The 22,709-nt window shown below is 36.6% G+C and overlaps 1 protein-coding gene across 1 annotated transcript in view; it reads right to left on the reverse strand.

Annotated features, from left to right (window-relative positions):
• cnksr1 (connector enhancer of kinase suppressor of Ras 1) overlaps positions 1-22,709 on the reverse strand; it is a 64,539-nt gene that overhangs the window by 20,599 nt on the left and 21,231 nt on the right. Inside the window, exons 7-11 of the mRNA XM_039739285.1 lie at positions 21,068-21,127; positions 16,306-16,374; positions 10,133-10,225; positions 5,629-5,705; positions 2,118-2,281 (exon numbers count right to left, since the gene is read on the reverse strand). Coding sequence (XP_039595219.1) covers positions 2,118-2,281; positions 5,629-5,705; positions 10,133-10,225; positions 16,306-16,374; positions 21,068-21,127 — 463 coding nt within the window. The remainder of the gene's footprint in view (positions 1-2,117; positions 2,282-5,628; positions 5,706-10,132; positions 10,226-16,305; positions 16,375-21,067; positions 21,128-22,709) is intronic.

Below are 22,709 nucleotides of genomic sequence, written 5' to 3' on the forward strand. Positions count from 1 at the left end.
AAATCTACTGACATGGGCGGCACGGTGGCGCAGTGGTAGCGCTGCTGCCTCGCAGTTAGGAGACCCGGGTTCACTTCCCGGGTCCTCCCTGCGTGGAGTTTGCATGTTCTCCCGTGTCTGCGTGGTTTCCTCCGGGCGCTCCGGTTTCCTCCCACAATCCAAAGACATGCAGGTTAGGTGGATTGGCGATTCTACATTGGCCCTAGTGTGTGGGTGTGTTTGTGTGTGTCCTGCGGTGGGTTGGCACCCTGCCCAGGATTGGTTCCTGCCTTGTGCCCTGTGTTGGCTGGGACTGGCTCCAGCAGACCCCCGTGACCCTATTTGGATTCAGCGGGTTTGAAAGTGGATGGATGGAAATCTACTGACTGACCTCCTTTTCTATAGTACATCTATAATCACATAGTCCTTGGACATAAGATGATTAGATGACTTTTTACAATTACAGTATGTCTCAGGAGTTCAGGATAAATGTAAATGAAATAGGGACCAGTCAGGGGTTCTAAAAAAAAATAATACTGAAAATTTCCCAAAGTGCATAATTATCATTTGAAAGAAAAAAAGAAAATATTGCACAGTTGTTAATCTCTATAAAAAATGTGCATATTGTGTAACACGGTTATCTGTTTTGAACAAGACACTAGTCACAGAGGCTACCAAGAGACCTGTGGCAAATCTAAAGAAACGAGACCACTGTCTTTCATTGTTGGAATGGAAGAAACTCTATAGATGGAAAAAGTTGTTTGTGTGCTTCACAAAACTGTGCTCAATGACAAAGTACTAATGATAATAATCATAATTAAAATAAAAATCACTTGTATAATATTTCATTTTGATATAGCCAGAATGCCTATAAGAGAGACTGTGAGGCCAAGTGGATTATTAAGACTGCTCAGATGATTAATTTACCTTTTTGGCTTCGGCACCAAGCACTATTTTTGTAGCAATGCTGAGAACACTTGACTCAATTTAAGGATCTGCAAATTTTGCATTGCAGCACAGTATACTATGAAAAATCTAGGTCAGTAATTAATGACAAACAGTATGTAAAGTAAACTAGCTGTGTAGTACTTTTAATTATGATAGTCAGAGTACATTAAAGCTAAGGTTTGTTGCACTTTTGCTTCAGGTTCTTTGACAGGCTTTTGCCAGATGCAGGTGCCAAATTACCTTTCTTTCATCATAACTAACACTGGCTTTGCATCACTGTCAAGCTTCCATATTTACTGTTCACAAGACATAAAGTCCGTGCCCATCAGTCCATTTTATAGAAAAATATAACCATATCAAGAACAGTAGGCAATACAAGATTGTGAGTTACACAAGGAAGAAGTGAAACATACATCATGTGAGGTCAATATAAATTCTCATATGTAGTCAGTCAATTTTAGTAAGACTCAACTTCCATCACAGTGTTGTAAGGATCTTGCGGCAAGTCTAGCGGCACACAGAAAAAAAAAGTAACCAGCACCAGTAACAGGAGCAGCCAACCAATCACAAGACATTCTTACTTGCACCTAATCACAGCAACCATAAATAGACCCTTGACCGCTCCAATTCGTGTAGGGTAGCCTATAGCCTTTCTGTCACACTGCATCTTTTATCCAGGGCAGAATCTTTCACAAGACTTTCCTGGCATTCTTTCTGAATTACATCTTACCAACTATAGCACAACCTGGTATTGATTATCTATATGTTGAATACTTGATGCAAATAAGCAATTTGAAACACTAGATAAAACACATAAAAATAAATGATGTATGAAACTTATATTAATCATCCCACAATGTCATCAACAACAGTAACAAATTGGGCAAGGGTTGAAAGATGAGACTGATTTGAAACATAAAGGTATGGGATGCAGTAGTGATTGTATCCTCGATTGTTTTGTGTTTTATTCACTCTAACTTTAACAACATTAATAAAATAAAAAATTACAAAGAAAAGTAATGTACAACATGAAATACAACTATAGCTCAATTTATTTGTAAATAATGAATGTAAATCCTACACACACACTGCATACTGATTGTTTTAATTTGGAACATAGCTACACATATTTGTCCATGTGAATAACTGATAGAATATTTAAATCAAAAGTACATAGATTCATAATATACCGGATTCATGAAGATCTAGCTCACTCAAGTGGTCCTTTTCAGAATGGGAGCCAGCACTGGATGAGATTATCAAGGCACTTTTCTTGGATTCCTCAAATAAGGGTGTCTTTGATCCCACTTCTGAAGTGTCCTTTACTTTTTTGTCAAGTTCCTCACGTTCACTTCTTTGCAAACAAAAGATAGAAACTCGTCAAAAATCAGTATCATAAAAAAAAAAAAAAAGACAGGGTTATTGAAAATCCATTTACTTTTGTGGGCCCTGCACATAACACCATTTTGCAGCTTGTCACTCATTTCACCAGTAAATGGTGTCCAAGATTACAGGGCTGCAACTGAAGTGAGTATGTGTAATAGCTGTCAAATTTGTCACTATTGTCTGAAAGCCAGCATGTGAATGAGTCAGGGATTCTACCGTCTTTCCTTTTATTCCTTTCTTAGTTGATAAATTACTCATTAAGGGAAATAGTAGAAAAAACATTTTTCTGTTTTTCTGACTAACACGTTTCACAGGATCCTGGCTAGTATGCAATACACTTGTTGGTGGGCTGGTTAGGGAAAAGGAGACTGAGTCACAGCTTGTAGAAAGATGCAGAATATGGGCATTTTTTGATTCCAAAGTGCACTGTTTTTTGTAAGCTAATAACCTTAATAATTAAAAGCTTGGCCTTTAAATTCCAATATAATACAAATTAGCATGGTTAGAAAAAAAAAAAAAAAGACAGAAAATTTGCAATAGGTTATGAAATCTGCTTGAAAAATAGTATATGATAAGTATGGCATGATACAGCAGATCCTTACACTGCTACCTGACTGTTTCAAGACCATGGGTTGAAAATCCCATACAGGTCAATGTCTTTCTGGAGTTCTCACATTCTGTTGCCACTCTTACTCCCCATATCTGGCTACTATTTATTTGCTCTATAGGTGATAGAGTAGTAGTCCAGTGATGAAACTGCGTCCCAGCTAAGGCTGGTTTCTGTTTTGCACCAGATGCTAACTTAATTAAGGCTCCTGCTTTTGGGTACGCTGTAATTGGCTATTTTTACAAATTCTTACATTGCAAATTCGCATTCGTTAAGTAAAATTATATAGTCCAACAGCCAAGATGGCAGGCATAACCTGCATATCTGTACAGCGTAGGTGGAATTTACACCACCTGGACAGAAATCCAACAGAAAGACAATTTATGTTTGAATTTTAATGACTCCCATGTTTATCAGGCAGTGAAGAAATAAGTAAGTTATCAGCTGAAGACAAACATTCAGTTGCCTCCTGGAGCAGCTCATGATATATTACTCACAATATTAGCAAAAATATTTTGAATATTCTTAATGTCTTTTCATTTTTTACAAGCTCTAAGATATAATTACAAATAATAATGTTATCTTTGTTTTTTCAGTAGCTGGCTCATTTTTAAATTTTATTATTATTCTTTCTTCTCTTCGGACTGCTAAAAAGAAAAATATATTTTTAGCTCTTTTAATACAAAGTTTTAATTAAAAAATGTGTCTTAGTATCACTACAAAATCCTTCAATGGAGAATAAACCTACTGCTAAAGTACATAACCTAGAATTTTGAACAAATTTAAGTAGTCTCACCTAAAATTAATCCTAAAATATAAATATTTATTTTTTGGGGACACTGATGTTAGAATTCTGATTTAAGAGTATAGACTGAAAAGGTTCTTTTAAGGACGAATTGAGACAGCATGTCTCATGATTTTTATGTGATGGCCATGGAGAGTAGAATTTGGTCTTTATAAGTGCACTATCATAAATAAGGTTACAGCACAAAAGAGCATCAATAACATTATGCAAGAATGTGTGTTGTGCAGCAATTGCTTGCCATGTGAATTGGCTGCCTTTCTTTCTTTGCGGTGAGCAGAATGAGGATACTGAATGTTTAAAGGGGACTTCAAAGTCTGCTAGGATTTATTTTATTAGTATTGCTTGACCATCCTCTTGTATTGTGAACAATTCTCTATTAACCAAAGATGAGATAATTAAACTAACTGCTAAACTAACGGATTTTAAATCCTGTGTGTTTCAGGACACTGAAATGAGAATAACTTCTGGTCATTCTTCAAAATATTACCTCTAAATTACATTTATGTGAGTATTAAAAAAAAAATCTATTACTCCTAAAACCTAAACAGGATAGTAGGACAACAATGTCACTTGTTTGAAGAGCTTAATATTCATTCTTTGAACTGAAATTTTAATTTATAACAATCTACATTCTGGCCCAAAAATACAGGTTGTAAAGTAAATGTCACCAGAAAAAATGAATCCAACTATACATTGGGACTTGTAATTTGAAGGTTTACTGTAAAACCATATGTAAAGAGTTTATTAAAATATTCATTTGTGAAGACATGCAATAAGAGGTAACCGTACCCTGTGAAAGACTAGTGAAAAAGTGAAAAATGACACTTAAATGGTATGTCCATAATAAAAAGTAAAAGGAAGGTTAATGTGAATGTTTGAAAAGAAGACTATATTACTCATATATCCAATTTAGGGTTCTGTGGAGCCAGTGTATGTCAGTCGCATCTAGCTACAGGTAAGAAACCATCCCAAATGGAACACCAGTGCACAGCACAGTTCACAAAAACAGCAACACACACACACACACACACACACAGTGTAACAAGAGATATGCTAATCAACCAAGCAGCATCTCTATGACTATGGGGGGAAACTTTTATAAACATGGTAAGAATATGAGGAATGGCACTTAAGGCATTGAACTGGGGTCTAGGGCACCAGGAGTTCTAATACACTTAAAATAAAATGTGTACCAATATTACAAAGTCCTTGCCCCAAAAAAAAAAAAAAAAAAGCACACACAAAAAAGCAAAGTGAATTTATAAAGGTAATTTCCTCATATCTGCCAAACTTGCTAAAGTATATGACGGCAAAGAATGTAGATGGTCTGCTGAAATATGCAGTTTTATAAAATCTGCAAAGTCATGTATGTACTGTATAAGGGAGGAGCAACCCTTCTCAGACTTCTCAAAATGAAACATGAAAGTTACCCATACCTTGCACCTTTGAGATCTCACATACCCCTAAATAAGGCATGTAAACAACTTGAGAACATGTAAACTCTCTAAGCAGGAAGTCCAGTGTAGAATAGTGATGTAAAATAAACTCTGGTCCTTCATCTAGCTCTTTTCATTCTCCAGAATTTAAATGTCCTTTAAATTTCTCAGATGTAAAATATCTTATTTATAATTTAGTTGTGAGAGGGTGTAGTGGTCTTGTTCTTGCTTTACACTTTTATAATCATAGTGCAGGTAGAATACATGCAGATTTACCATCTGAAATCTTCCAGAGTTTAATTCTGTGAAGCAAAATAGAACATCTAACAAATTAGGTTATTTTGAGGTTGTGAAAAGCAGATGAACATAATAAGATGCAAGTACTGTGCTAAGCAAGTAAAGTATTGATGAAATGTTTAGACAAAATGTAGGTAAGGTAATATGAAACAAACTAAAACTGTACTTACTTGGACTGTTGTTTAAGAGCTGCAATCACAGAAGTAAGCCTCTTGAATATTGTAGGAGATTCTGAAACTGCAGGAACCTACAGCAATGAGATGACTAGTTACAAAGTTGCAGTACAGTAAGATCATTTGCAGAAGGATTTTCTCTCTCTGTTTAGTTGAATTGTCGTAGAAACACAAAAGCAGGAACCCATATTTCCTGCTGAATCAAGACCACTTAATGGGTTTGTTTTGTTTTCTTTTGCTGTTTTGTTTCCCTCCTAGCAGTGACAGTTTTCATTATCACCACAGTCTAAATATCCTCCAATTTACTTTACCATGCTTTTGACTGGCACTGAATGCCTTATACACAAGTAAAGAGGTTGTTTAACTGACTGACTATCTTCAGTAGTCTTTCTTAATATTATTATTATTATCAAAATACTCAAGACACAATAGCCATTTCATAATTTTTCCTTTATCAGGTGTTTTGGAAATTGTAATATGAGGAAGAGGCCTTAGCTTAAACAAAAAAAAACACAAGCTGGGGGCACCTTAAAAATACTTTCTCAGCTTCTCCCATTGAGGGTCAATAGAGCACAGCCCACTAGGAGGAGATCCAGTACATGCTGGAGGGATTAATTCAACTGGCCCAGGAGCTATTGGGAATTCCTCTGAAACAGCTGGTAAAAAACTGACTGCAATTCTAAAATTGTTACAGAAAACAAGTGGACAAAAACGATGTATGCGACTGTATTATAGATAACATGGTGGATTAGTGGTTACTGCTACTACCTCATGGATTCAGCACCCTCAGTTTGAATCTTGCATCTGGTGGTTGTCTATTTGGAGTTTGTTTGTTCTCAGCTTTTTAGGTTATTATTTTATGAGACATTACTAGAATCTGGAGAGAAAGGACTTTTTGGGGTACTAAGGTTTCAGTTTTTCCTTCTGAAATGTGACTCAGCATAATGTATAAATGTAAGAGACATGGGTCTGTGTATTTTCTTGTGAGTAGTCCCTCTTATATATTGATGTTTTGTTCAGGGCTGGTTCCATCCTTGCCGGAATATGTTGCTACCTCTACTAATCCTGAATTGGATTAAACAGTTTTAATAGTGAATTATTTATAAAAACACAGGATCAATTTTATTTTTCATAGTTGTGGCATTATTATTATTAGAGAAAATTCTGGAATACTGCTTAAAAATATACAGAGGATATGAAAAATGCTATACATCTAAATTAAAATGTCAGATGTTGTTATAGGGCTCAAATCATGACACATGTCAGAATTTGTTCACTTTTAATATTTTGTAAAAAATAATATTTACCTTAAAATCAAAAAATTGAAAACATTATATGCCTTGCTCTACATTCCACTTAGAATGGGGACTGTAACTGTCTTCAAATTTAACAAATCATGTTTGAAAACATATACATAAATAATTTGCTCACAAAAGTGACACTGCTTGGCCCTAAATTACATCAGCTATGTCCCTAGGATGTTCTGAAGGTTTCATGGTTGCTTAGTGCAGAGATAACAATGGTCCACAAAGAACTAATATATAATCCATGAGATCATTTTGTTGAAAGATGTGAATCACAAAAGAAATACACCAGAATGTCAATGACATTACTTCTATCATCAAACACTGCAAGTATACTCTTTCAAGAGTGGAAGATGCATGGCTCATTCAGGGCAGCCCAAACATCAGGCTATCCTCTAAAACTGACTATGAAAGCTCATCAGCGAGGCTTCACAACAGGCGAATTTCACACTTAATGGAGAAGCAACTTACTAGCTATTCTATTTTATATATTCTGAAAAGTCTAAGCAATCAGGTAAGGTGGGCTCTGTCCAGACACTAAACTTCCCAAACTTTTATCATTAAAAATTCTTAATATGTGGTTGCCTTTAATTCTAAAAGATAGGTTTCACATAAAGCCAACACAGCCTGTCACTCAAACAACGCAGTAACTACGCTCATGGAGGTGGTAATATCAAGCTAGGGGGCTACTTCTGTTCAGCATGAATAGGGGATCTGATCAGCACAGAGAAGGGAAAATTAGTAACTTCAAATGTCAAACTATAATGGCAGTAAATGCACTGCAATGTGCCAGAAAATCCAAGTTAAAGGACACAACACCATTGGAAAAACAGAGCCAACAAAAGCAAGAATTTACATAATAAAAACCAAGGTCAAAGCCCAAGAATGGGCAAGTCACAGTGAGGGACTATATAAAACCTGTGGTCTCGCTTAAAGTGGTGTCACTAGCAAAAAAATAATCTTGTAGGGTCCTATCCCTCCCCATTTCATATTCACACAGAGTGTGGCTGGTTACAAACCCTGGACTTCGACTCAGTAAGTGGTAAAGTTAAGCTAGAGAAATGTTCTCTCTCACCACAAATGAACATGCAAGCTTCTTACTTTGAAACTGCAGCTGGAAGGGAACCATATTACATAGCATCAGGCGCTCATGGTTTTTCTTCCTCTCAGACTGTTGTTGTCGATGGCTGAACTTGAGAACTGACTTGACATAAAAGCTCACGCACACACACAATTTAACCAGACTGTGGGCCCCTTGACTGTCCAATACTCCTGCAGCTGCTCTGTGTGTGGGTCCAAAATATGAACAAAGTAAGGCTTTAGTCCTAATTAAACTTAGCTAATAGTAATGCCACTTAACATGTGTTTGAAAGTTAACATAGTCTGTTAGCTAGGACACGGTTTTGTTTAACTGTGGACACTTACACCATATATCCCTAAGCTTTAAAACTGACCACTGCAATCACTGATTAATAAATCATTCCAATTTTTTTTTTTATTTCATTTCAGTGCTCTCATGAATTCTTTTGGCTTTTGCAGCATCATAAGTAGTTAGAATGAATAGGCTGCTGAAGTAACAACTTCTACAATCCGATGACACTGCAGTTCCACTCTGAAGACCAAATTAAATTGTTAATTTTCTTTCACTCTGCTGCCTTTTACTGGAGTTGTTAATTTGATTCATTTTTCAGCTCTCTCTCTTCCAGTTTATGAGAATATTTTTTCTGTCTTTACTCTCATTTGAGCCTCATACTTTTCTTGTTATTTTGTTTGCTGCTTTATAGTTTAGGTTAAGGAGGAGGGAGATCATGTGAATGGAGAGGTGTATTGAGAATGCAGTGTGGGCCACTCATATCATGTCACTTTGTCTCTTTTGCTTCCTTACTCTGTCGTGCAGCTGTTGGCCTGACAGCAACCCACCATGAAATGCTCTGGTAGCCCCAATGGCTAGTCCATCCCTGTTCACATCCTATATAACCAAGGTATTAAAACATATACATTTTATTTTATGCCTAAATACTTAATTGTCAGTCATTATCCAACCCATTATATCCTAACACAGGGTCACAGGGGTCTGCTGGAGCCAATCCCAGCCAACACAGGGCGCAATGCAGGAACAAACCTCGGTCAGGGCACCAGCCCACCGCAGGCACACACACCCACACATCAGGCACACACTAGGGACAATTTGCCAATGCACCTAACCTGCATGTCTTTGGACTGTGGGAGGAAACCAGAGCACATGGAGGAAACCCACGCAGACACAAGGAGAACATGCAAACTCCACACAGGGAGGACCCGGGAAGGGAACCAAATGAAATTGTTTTTCACTTAAATATTTTCTATTACAAATTCTTATTTAAGATGAAAATAGTCTGAAAGGAGTTCTTAAAATTTCTTCCAGAGCAAAAGCTGAAATTTTAATATGAATGTATGCACTTTTTATATCCACTATATACATACCCCAGAAAATATGCCTGACATTAATTTCAAAGTATATACAGTGCTGAATAAAAAAAGGGACTTCAGCAACATTACACACATGAATTTTTTTCAAGAAACAGAAAAGAATGTGAATTTTCATAAATACATCTACTGAAGATCTGTCTTTTAGTTTAGTTTAATTCTTGTCACCTGCTGTGATGTCTTTGGCAGGCAAGAAAAGTAAGACCCATGCTGCTATTATAAATTAGTTTCTGGCATTGCATGATTTCTGTTTATCTTTATACTCTTTTCTACTATTCTAGGGGATATTTCATTGTCAAAAATACCTCTCAGGTTTTACTAGTTTTTGTTCACCTTTGGTTTATATTTAAGATGTATATACACACTGCTTCAGAGTGGGCACATGTCTTAACATTTACCCTCTTAAAAGCATTTCAGTTTCGACAAATGCTCAGCAAAACAACGTTTTACTACTTTCTTTTTAAACTCTGGTTTGTGCTTTGTACAGTATTATGGCATATAGTTCTGCTGAAATGACGATCAGTCAAAATGTACATTTTCATCCTTGGAATTTTGACATGATAGTACCCTGACAATGAAGACTCTTTTATTTAAAGCCATTTGCTGGTTAGGTTATATACAGTGTCTTTCTCACACGAGGACACAAAATAAAGGCTGATCTGCCACAAACAACTGCTCTATCCATATATAAAGTTTATTTTCAGTCTATGCAACCTAGGCTGCTGAACTACCTGTGTTGATTTGGGAATTTTCTTCAGTACAAGAGTTACTGTATTAGGATCTTCCTGTAGTTTGCCGATTAATTTTTTTCTGTTCCAGCCCACCTGAGAGAAAAAAAAAGAAAAAAAAGGAGGGGAAATTAACCATTATGCAGTAAATGCTTTTTCTGTTTATTTTTCCTTAAATGTGATCAAAAATTATATACACATTTTATTCATTAGGTGCTCATGTTCCCAGCAAGCAAATAAGATTTAAAGAGATTAATCAAAAACTAAAAAAAAAAATCCCACACACAAACAAACTTGACAGTGCTTACTTTGAAGACAGACAGATGCAAAATATACAGAGAGAGCCTTCTCTTGTTTAATTTATTCCTGGGTGCTCTTTTTGAAAAAGTACATGAAAACACTAGTCTCATTAGAATTCTGAAAAATTCTGATAGAAATTCAGAATTATGCAAAGTTTCTTTGATCTGGTGTAAGCCATCTAGTGTAATGTCTCCCACGTTTTTAAACATACACAAAATTAAACCTCTGTGGTAAAGAGAATATATGAGATCTTTTTTCGACTGCTCCAGTTAGGGGTTGCCACAGCAGATCACCTTCTTCCTATCTTTCTGTCCTCTGCATCTTGTTCTGTTACACCCATCATAATATGTTCGTATTCTGCCACTTATTCTTAGCAGTTCAACTACTCGATCAGAAAAGTAAATGTTCAACATGTAAATTGGATTTATAAACAAAGACTAATTAAGGTACTAGACTGAAGGCAAAACATGGCCATATTCTCTAGCTTGTTAATATGTCCTGACGCAAAACATTTAATTCTTCTACAGCATTGCATCTTTGTTGACACTTAAATAGAAAAATGCAAAAACGTCTGAATCTGCACAGGTGTTTAAGTATGGGAGAATAGGGGAAAAAAAAAAAAGATTTTCTTTTAGATTTTTGTTCTTCTCTTCTCTGTTTAGCAAGTAATCAGATGTGACTTGCCAAGTGCAAATCATGCAGTCTTTTTTAGCTCTTATCAGCTCCTTATCTTACAAATACATTTTAGATTTTAACAATTTAATGAGCTATGCTACAGGTCATGAATAAAAATCTAAATTATAATAAGACACTACTCTTAATTCTGAATGCTGCTATAGCATACGCTCTGCAAAAATAAGAACAAGACATATTTTACAACAAATTTTTAAAATCTGCTTTCTATTGTGAACACAATCCCAAAACACATGATTTGAACTGTCAGAGCACAAACTGTGAAAAGAAGTATAAAGAATAAAACACAAACTGCACATTACGTTCTTTGCCTGAGATCATGTACACAAGTTCATATATAATGTGGTAATGATAATAACCATAAGCCTAATATACTATCATGGTTTATTTGTTTGGTGTTTTGAACAAGCTGTTGTAGAATACCATGCAAGTACAGTAGTGGTGGTGTTATTTAACCCTTAAATACTTGAAAGAGGAGAGTGCCATTTTGAAATTTCTGTCTACTCTGCAGAATGAGAAATTTTACAGTAAAGTGGCCTACAGCATTTTGGCAATCACCTACAGTGCATCCGGAAAGTATTCACAGCGCATCACTTTTTCTACATTTTGTTATGTTACAGCCTTATTCCAAAATGGATTAAATTCATTTTTTTCCTCAGAATTCTACGCACAACACCCCATAATGACAACGTGAAAAAAGTTTGAGGTTTTTGTAAATTTATTAATATTTTTTAAAATAAAAAAACTGAGAAATCACATGTACATAAGTATTCACAGCCTTTGCTCAATACTTTGTCAATGCACCTTTGGCAGCAATTACAGCCTCAAGTCTTTTTGAATATGATGCCACAAGCTTGGCACACCTATCCTTGGCCAGTTTCGCCCATTCCTCTTTGCAGCACCATCAGGTTGGATGGGAAGCGTCGGTGCACAGCCATTTTAAGATCTCTCCAGAGATGTTCAATTGGATTCAAGTCTGGGCTCTGGCTGGGCCACTCAAGGACATTCACAGAGTTGTCCTGAAGCCACTCCTTTGATATCTTGGATGTGTGCTTAGGGTCGTTGTCCTGCTGAAAGATGAACTATCGCCCCAGTCTGAGGTCAAGAGTGCTCTGGAGCAGGTTTTCATCCAGGATGTCTCTGTACATTGCTGCAGTCATCTTTCCCTTTATCCTGACTAGTCTCCCAGTTCCTGCCACTGAAAAACATCCCCACAGCATGATGCTGCCACCACCATGTTTCACTGTAGGGATGGTGCCTGGTTTCCTCCAAACGTGATGCCTGGCATTCACACCAAAGAATTCAACCTTTGTCTCATCAGACCAGAGAATTTTGTTTCTCATGGTCTGAGAGTCCTTCAGGTGCCTTTTGGCAAACTCCAGGCGGGCTGCCATGTGCCTTTTACTAAGGAGTGGCTTCCGTCTGGCCACTCTACCATACAGGCCTGATTGGTGGATTGCTGCAGAGATGGTTGTCCTTCTGGAAGGTTCTCCTCTCTCCACAGAGGACCTCTGACAGAGTGACCATCGGGTTCTTGCTCACCTCCCCGACAAAGGCCCTTCTCCCCCGATCGCTCAGTTTAGACGGCCGGCCAGCTCTAGGAAGAGTCCTGGTGGTTTCGAACTTCTTCCACTTACGGATGATGGAGGCCACTGTGCTCATTGGGACCTTCAAAGACAATCCTGTCTCGGAGGTCTGCAGACAATTCCTTTGACTTTATGCTTGGTTTGTGCTCTGACATGAACTGTCAACTGTGGGACCTTATACAGACAGGTGTGTGCCTTTCCAAATCATGTCCAATCAACTAAATTTACCACAAGTGGACTCCAATTAAGCTGCAGAAACATCTCAAGGATGATCAAGGAAACAGGATGCACTTGAGCTCAATTTTGAGCTTCATGGCAAAGGCTGTGAATACTTATGTACATGTGCTTTCTCGATTTTTTAATTTTTCATAAATATGCAAAAGACTCAAGTAAACATTTTTCATGTTGTCATTATGGGGTGTTGTGTGTAGAATTCTGAGGAAAAAAATGAATTTAATCCATTTTGGAATAAGGCTGTAACATAACAAAATGTGGAAAAAGTGATGCGCTGTGAATACTTTCCGGATGCACTGTATACTATGACCCAAGAGACAGGTCTCCATGCATGACAAGATGGGCAGAGAGGTAAAGGAGAAGACTACATAAGATGGATACTACATTCTTCTTTTGATTTCACACGAGTGCACTAATATTTTTTTTTTTGGTTTGGTAAAAAATGGGTACAACATTTTTTTCTTAAATTTGTATTAAATGAAGAACACAGTATTCAATGGTTTGCAAGCCTATTATACTGCATGTTTGTTCTAACAGACAAAAGAGCTGTCTACTTAGTAGTGTCCATTATTTACAAGCTATTATACACAAGCTATCTCACCACAAATAATGTTATCCATTGTGACATTTCTTATTCAATTATCCTGTACTAATAGTGTGTATATTTAGTGTGAATAGTGTGATTCAAAATTAAGCAGCAAAGTGGCACTTCCTGCAGTCATTGTGTTATTCACATATTCGTGGTCTGCATGTATTTTTCTCTAAACTTGCCCAGTATGAGTGAGTGTACATGTCTGTTCATATATGCTCTGTCATAGGCGCCAGTTCCCCAAAACCTTAAAATTATATTAACGGAGTTCAGCAAATGGATGGGTGGATACAAAAAAAATCCTAGTATCATTATAACCTCCAACACTCATTTTTTTTAGTCACTTTTCATGGATATCATTTTAACTCACAGTGTATCTAGTTTTACTGTGTAGGGAAACTTAAAAGTATAAAATCCAACCTCTGCTATTGCAGGAGAGTCAAAAAAAAAAGTGTTTCTTATTGCAAATGTAATCATTTAAGTGGAAATAGACTCCCCTTGTGATCACATTTAAATATTTTACACAATATGTTCATCTGTGAATTGGCATAAGCATTAAAAAAAAAAAAACCCTGAGCAAGCGGGCTTGCATATGTTCAGTATTCATTCAAAATAGGACAGTAATAGAAAAGCAACCATATTATCAAACATGAATTGTGCTTGGGAAGACTGAAGGGCAAAATACTGAGCTCGACTAAAAACAGAAGGATGTCCTTCCATTTCTGGCATCATATAAAAGTAACAAAAAAAAAAAAACCTCTCCCAAATGAGAAAAGGTAGAGTGTAACTTATGATGTTAAATATATGCCAGAAATCTCAATATTAATAATAAACACAGTATATCTGAACATTATTGTACACTTATTAGCACATTCTGACATGATGTTCTCAATACCTATTTTACTATAAAAAAAAAAAACGGTTTGCATCTTTTGTTTCTACCTATAGTTCATGACATTACAATAATGTAATCGTTTCAAAGGACAAATGAAGTGCTATCTTCCTGTCTTGTCTGTATAATATAAAAGTGCCCATAGATATGCTGGGTAATCAGCCATAGCAATATTGTGTGGGATTTTATTTATTTATTTTTTTAACAAGATACAAATAAACCTGGATGTTTTATGTTCATTTCTCCTTGGCCATTAAATGTAAATGTAACTGTATATATGTTCTTATACGTTTGCTTTTTATATTGGTTTATAGCACAATTGTCTGTTAGTGCTCTAAACTATGTGCTATACTAAAATACCTATTGACTTGAAGAGCCAAAAATCAGTTACATCTCCAATATCTATTTTTATTTAAACATAATAATAACTCTGACAGTCTGAAAAATGCATTGAGGAACTGGACTACATGCCTCACACTGAATTTTGAAATGCCAATGCTGACTTGTAATAAGTATTGTATTGTATTGTGGTGGATGGTACTGTACATTTTATGCAAAGCTCTTTGGAATGGTACTTGACATAATAGCACCATGTTGAGCCCAGAAATTTAACATAATAATATTCCCAAATCCATTTAGTCTAATTTGTGGCTGGTTATATAACTCTAGCAGCATAGGGCATAAGGCAGGAACCAACCCTGAACAGAGTATCAGTTCACTGCAGTGGCTACAGATTTTGTGTTTCAAAATATTTTACATAGCTAAAGTGGTTTGAAATGTAGATTACAAAAGAAAAGGCAAAATATCAAGCAGAATATTTCAGTTTTTGTTCAAGAGGTCTATAGATAAAATATGGTAGTTTAAAAATAACATAAGAAAACATATGTTACTCACAAAAACGTCAGTTTTTTTAGCAAAAATAATGATTTTGCATTGTGCTGTGAACTTGAAGATACCTTGTATCTGTAAAAGCTCAGTAATTTTCTTTTATTGCTAAATGTCAGTAACTTAATATTGTGGTTGCTCCATTTTATTTAACTAAATTTATTGCCATTAGTGTTGTTAATAATTGTTATTATTTTTGTGATGTTCTTGCTGCACCATTTTGTTAGTTGTTTTCTGCTAGTAAAAAACACCCATTCTTGGTAACATGAGCTGATGGCATGCAGCATTAAATGTCATTGCATCACCTCTAAAAAATATGGTGACATGCGTGGCAATATGTCCAAAATTTGGAGAAAAACAAAGGAAAGACTGACTACATCTAAAGCAGCTGAAACAGCTAAAGAACAATTAAGCTCTAGTTTGTTTACCTCAGTAATCTTTTATCCAAATTATTGTTTCTCTTGACTTCTGTACTTTGATCCTTTGAAGACAATAGCAGTTCTCTGCTGCTCAATTCATTCTTAGGTTTATTTGTACCTGCCTTTTCGAATAAGATATGCTTTTTGTCTAAAGCTTATTACAGTTTAGTATGACCTAAGAATGAGAATACATATCCTGAAGTGTCAGGAGTGTGACTGCAATGACCCATATATTACTATAATATAGTGGTAGACAGTGTTGTAAACCTTGTTCTGAGATTTTTTAGGTAAGGCTGTCATATTCACTAATCATAGTGTCAGAGAGTATGTGTTGCACATTGATTAGCAAATGCAAGTATGAACTTCAGTATACACTGTACATGTGACAGTAACACCTCCAAATTCAGAAGGTTAGACTTACCACTTAAATAAAAGACTTACCTCTTTTCCAAAAATGTCTTAAATTGACACAGTTCCAACTTTTATAAAACTAATCTTAATGAATCTTTATACAATGGAAAGTCAAAGTCAAGTCAAAGTTGCTCCATGCTTTGGGTTTTAATCAGTTGTCTACATACCACAACCTGGTTGTTGACTTGAATTACTTCATCTCCAACCAAAATCTCCTCACACAGGTCAGCAGGTGACTGTGCAGAAAAAGAGAAGCCAGTTTGAGCAATGTGTAACACATTAAATAGCATACCCAGTACTATTGCACAATTATCGAGAATGCATAGAAGCAGCCTGCCAGCTTAAAAAGAACAATGACATCCAAGTACTCATCCCATTAGGTCATTAGGAAGCACTTTCACCATGTAATACTCTACACCTCCTGCATAACCCAACACTTCATTATTTATAAGCCTAAGATTTATTGCATTTAAATCAACAAACCTGACAGAATATAGCATTGTTTTCAGAATAAGCAAAATTAGTTGCAGTTTCTGACTAAGTTTTTTTTTAACACAAGAAAGTAAACCTATCCTAAAAGGCCAAACCATAATATCTTTTAAACGGTTTTTAAAAAAAACACAAAACAGACAAACAATTTATCAATACAAATTGAAGTCACTAAGATTATATGTTCTTATTTTTTTATACAAAACATGTTCTGCATAATTTTCTTTCCAATCTTAACAAAATAAAGGAGAAAAAAAAAAGTTTGCAAAAGTAAAAATCTAAAAATACTAAAACTACAAATAAGTGAAAAGCAATTACTAAAATTATTGAACAACATGCTTCTGAAAAACTCACACTAGTGATTTTTCAAAGATATGTAATATCTAACAATCTGTTACCATCATTGAGCCTTGCAAAAAAAGCTTTAATAGCCTTTAAGTATGTGTAGCTTGGACTTATCACCCATATTAGTTTGCTTTATTTTTGCTACTGCCTGAAGACCCATACTTTCCAAAAAGCTATACAGTATTCTGAAGTCTTCGAATTGTACGAGGGTAAATCAAAAAATAAAGGCAATTTGAAAATTATGTGGCAACTGCATTGAACAGAAGCTGACACAATACAAGATGTCTGCGGTAGCTTATGGGTAGTTTCAACATGCACAGCACAGCGCTCTGCTGTGTAGTTGAACTGAAGTTGAAATGAACATGGACAAGTCACAGTGGAATTGCACCACTGTTGAACATGCTGTAATGAGATTTCTTTGGGCAGAGGGAGTGAAAACTGCTGAAATACACTGAAGATGTTGGCTAATGCAAAGTAGTAGGCTGTCTAGGCACCCATCTTGCACAAACTTCACATTACCTAAAGTCACCATGCACTATGGCATGTGCATATCTATAGCAAATATCCAAATGTGCAGTAACAGTGGACAGCGTCATCTGTCAGTCTTTTCTGATAAAGGTATTCGCCATGTCAACATTGGCTCGTGTGAGTGATGTTAATGGTACACAAGATTGAGGTCTGTCAGTAACAATTGTTTTTCCAGGTTTAAACTGTTCTATCCATTTATAAACCTTTTGTTGAGTCAAGCCATGATGGCTTATTTATTTAAATTCTTAATTAAATTAAATTTCTATTAAGACATACAGAAAAATCCTTAATTCTAAACTAACTCCCTTTTAAAGTATTGCTGGGAAAAATAACCATAAATACCTTACAAAAGACAGCATTTTATGAAATCAGTGCTACAGGATGGGACTTCATTCACTAATTTTCTAACCTTGTTTGTACTGTTTCAGAGTTACTAGGGACCAAAGCACCCCCCCACACCCCCAGCCAGCAACCGCAGCCATTATTAGGCACAAAGCAGGGACCAGCTCTGAATGGGATGCAAGTTAGAGCACACTCACTCATACAGGGCCGAACATACACCCCAGACATGCAGTGTATGGGATTAAGCACAGAGTACCTGGAACAAACACTCATTTAGACAGAGAATGTGACCGGTTTAGAAACTGAAATCAGACTTTTGAAGCTGACCATCACACCATAGTGCCCCCTCTTAGATATGAAATTATATTTTTATCAGACTAGTAAAAGTAAAGGACCAAACACAAATGATAATAGTAACTTTCTTGGGTTTTTTGCTCAATTTTGGTGATGTAGACATGAACTGTTTCAGGGTTTCTGCCTCTCATAAGAGCTACGTTTGTCAAGTGGTTAGTTGTGCCATAGTGCAGCAGCTTTTTTGAGTGTCTCACTGGCTTGTCGTGACCAGCAGGGCATATTCATTCTTTGCATTTTTGAAAATGACAGTCCATTTCTCTCATTATCTGTTTGTTGGGCTTCTCAGATGAAGGACCAGAATATTCTTAATCCATTTCATATCTTAATCCTCAGGTGGAAAAAAAAAAAAGAAAAGAAAGAAAAAGATATTCCTTTGATAGTAGTATTACAATCTTGAAGCTTAATTATAAAACCTAACCTTTTAATGATAGTTGATATTTTATCCAGGAAAAAAAAAATTGCCTACAGGTAAAACCATCTTAGTGGACATTTTGCAGAAAAAGTCTATTGGTTTCTCCTACAGATATGGATTTAGAGTCTTTGAAGATGAAATTATGTTTTTTCTTAGCTATATATTCTTGCAAGAATTATTAAAAAATCTCTTCTTTTAAAATTAGATTTAGAATTACAGTGGTGTGAAAAACTATTTGCCCCCTTCCTGATTTCTTATTCTTTTGCATGTTTGTCACACAAAATGTTTCTGATCATCAAACACATTTAACCATTAGTCAAATATAACACAAGTAAACACAAAATGCAGTTTTTAAAATGATGTTTTTAATTATTTAGGGAGAAAAAAAATCCAAACCTACATGGCCCTGTGTGAAAATGTAATTGCCCCCTTGTTAAAAAAATAACCTAACTGTGGTGTATCACACCTGAGTTCAATTTCCGTAGCCACCCCTAGGCCTGATTACTGCCACACCTGTTTCAATCAAGAAATCACTTAAATAGGAGCTGCCTGACACAGAGAAGTAGACCAAAAGCACCTCAAAAGCTAGACATCATGCCAAGATCCAAAGAAATTCAGGAACAAATGAGAACAGAAGTAATTGAGATCTATCAGTCTGGTAAAGGTTATAAAGCCGTTTCTAAAGCTTTGGGACTCCAGTGAACCACAGCGAGAGCCATTATCCACAAATGGCAAAAACATGGAACAGTGGTGAACCTTCCCAGGAGTGGCCGGCCGACCAAAATTACCCCAAGAGCGCAGAGACGACTCATCCGAGAGGTCACAAAAGACCCCAGGACAACGTCTAAAGAACTGCAGGCCTCACTTGCCTCAATTCAGGTCAGTGTTCACGACTCCACCATAAGAAAGAGACTGGGCAAAAACGGCCTGCATGGCAGATTTCCAAGACGCAAACCACTGTTAAGCAAAAGAACATTAGGGCTCGTCTCAATTTTGCTAAGAAACATCTCAATGATTGCCAAGACTTTTGGGAAAATACCTTGTGGACTGATGAGACAAAAGTTGAACTTTTTGGAAGGTAAATGTCCTGTTACATCTGGCGTAAAAGGAACACAGCATTTCAGAAAAAGAACATCATACCAACAGTAAAATATGGTGGTGGTAGTGTGATGGTCTGGGGTTGTTTTGCTGCTTCAGGATCTGGAAGGCTTGCTGTGATAGATGGAACCATGAATTCTACTGTCTACCAAAAAATCCTGAAGGAGAATGTCCGGCCATCTGTTCGTCAACTCAAGCTGAAGCGATCTTGAGTGCTGCAACACGACAATGACCCAAAACACACCAGCAAATCCACCTCTGAATGGCTGAAGAAAAACAAAATGAAGACTTTGGAGTGGCCTAGTCAAAGTCCTGACCTGAATCCAATTGAGATGCTATGGCATGACCTTAAAAAGGCGGTTCATGCTAGAAAACCCTCAAATAAAGCTGAATTACAACAATTCTGCAAAGATGAGTGGGCCAAAATTCCTCCAGAGCGCCATAAAAGACTCATTGCAAGTTATCGCAAACGCTTGATTGCAGTTATTGCTGCTAAGGGTGGCCCAACCAGTTATTAGGTTCAGGGGGCAATTACATTTTCACACAGGGCCATGTAGGTTTGGATTTTTTTTTCTCCCTAAATAATAAAAACCATCATTTAAAAACTGCATTTTGTGTTTACTTGTGTTATATTTGACTAATGGTTAAATGTGTTTGATGATCAGAAACATTTTGTGTGACAAACATGCAAAAGAATAAGAAATCAGGAAGGGGGCAAATAGTTTTTCACACCACTGTATGAACATTTCCTTTCATTTATTAGTCTATTTGTGTTTACACGGAATAGCCCAGAACTCAAGACCAGATCCTCATTTACCTTATACAAGGCTGTCAGGTGTCAAAATCAAACAAATGCCCCCATTACCAAATTCTTACTAATGATTAATTTCTTAGTATACAATCAAAAATGACAACTTGTACAAAGGGTGTGTACCTTGGGTATGTTCAAAGTTTCATTCAAAGCAATGAAATAATGTGTATTATAACCACAAGTATTTTCTGAGATTGCAGTTTTTTTAAACTTCAGGACACTACGGCACTGACTATTATTAATAGCTGCTCTTAATTTTTGCAAGTTCGTTGGCAGTTACATGAAGCTGGAAAAACCAACACAAAGAGAGTAAATGCTTTTTAATATAAAAGTTCTTAGTTTACTTTGAATACTTATTGCAGAAGTACTAGCAAAGCAAAAACCCACTTCCTGCTCTGCAAAAAGGATAAAAAAAAAAATTTCTACATGGACAGTTTAGTTTTTTCTATTTGCACTCCCATAACCCACTAAACGAGGCGAGTAGGACTAGGAGTAAAAGAAGGCCCTCTACAATTACCAGCCAAAAATCAAGCAAATGAATAGTAGCTACCTCCAGTTCCGTTCCAGTTATGAAATGAAGGTTTGATCCAGTGGATTGGATTTCAATGCCCTGACAAGAAAACATATAAATGAAACTTTTCATGTATCACATTTTTATAGACTATTATACAGGTGTCTTACCAGAATGTCTAAATAACTTAACACTCCTCTTTTAATAAGGAAAGAATGAAACAGGTTGGGTGTGGTAACTCTTGTACTTGTACATGACCTGTTCCTGAAAAAACAAGTTATATCTGCACTTAGTTTGCACTCCACAGTCCTATCAGCAGACGGCTGATCATAAAACTTTCTTGTTTTAAAACTAAAGTCTACACCTCCAGTCTTACATACTTTTTTCTGATCCTCCTGAATACCCACCTGATCATACGTCACTCTGGACATCAGCGTGCAGTACTTTTCACTGTCATTATGTAAACTGTTATTATTCAAAATCTTAAAAAAGGGATACAAAGACTGTAACCAGTATCACTATTTAATTGGACTGGTTTTATTTACAAACCGGAGTCCAAAAAAGTTGGGACACTATACAAATCGTGAATAAAAACTGAATGCAATGATGTGGAGGTGCCAACTTCTAATATTTTATTCAGAATAGAACATAAATCACAGAACAAAAGTTTAAACTGAGAAAATGTATCATTTTAAGGGAAAAATATGTTGATTCAGAATTTCATGGTGTCAACAAATCCCAAAAAAGTTGGGACAAGGCCATTTTCACCACTGTGTGGCATCTCCCCTTCTTCTTACAACACTCAGACGTCTGGGGACCGAGGAGACCAGTTTCTCAAGTTTAGAAATAGGAATGCTCTCCCATTCTTGTCTAATACAGGCCTCTAACTGTTCAATCGTCTTGGGCCTTCTTTGTCACACCTTCATCTTTATGATGCGCCAAATGTTCTCTATAGGTGAAAGATCTGGACTGCAGACTGGCCATTTCAGTACCCGGATCCTTCTCCTACGCAGCCATGATGTTGTGATTGATGCAGAATGTGGTCTGGCATTATCTTGTTGAAAAATGCAGGGTCTTCCCTGAAAGAGATGACGTCTGGATGGGAGCATATGTTGTTCTAGAACCTGAATATATTTTTCTGCATTGATGGTGCCTTTCCAGACATGCAAGCTGCCCATGCCACATGCACTCATGCAACCCCATACCATCAGAGATGCAGGCTTCTGAACTGAGCGTTGATAACAACTTGGGTTGTCCTTGTCCTCTTTGGTCCGGATGACATGGCGTCCCAGATTTCCCAAAACAACTTGAATCGTGACTCGTCTGACCACAGAACAGTCTTCCATTTTGCCACACTCCATTTTAAATGATCCCTGGCCCAGTGACAACGCCTGAGCTTGTGGATCTTGCTTAGAAATGGCTTCTTCTTTGCACTGTAGAGTTTCAGCTGGCAACGGCGGATGGCACGGTGGATTGTGTTCACTGACAATGGTTTCTGGAAGTATTCCTGAGCCCATTCTGTGATTTCCTTTACAGTAGCATTCCTGTTTGTGGTGCAGTGTCGTTTAAGGGCCCGGAGATCACAGGCATCCAGTATGGTTTTACGGCCTTGACCCTTACGCACAGAGATTGTTCCAGATTCTCTGAATCTTCGGATGATGTTATGCACAGTTGATGATGA

Source organism: Polypterus senegalus, chromosome 17 (assembly GCF_016835505.1).
Source record: "Polypterus senegalus isolate Bchr_013 chromosome 17, ASM1683550v1, whole genome shotgun sequence".
Lineage (NCBI taxonomy): Eukaryota > Metazoa > Chordata > Cladistia > Polypteriformes > Polypteridae > Polypterus > Polypterus senegalus.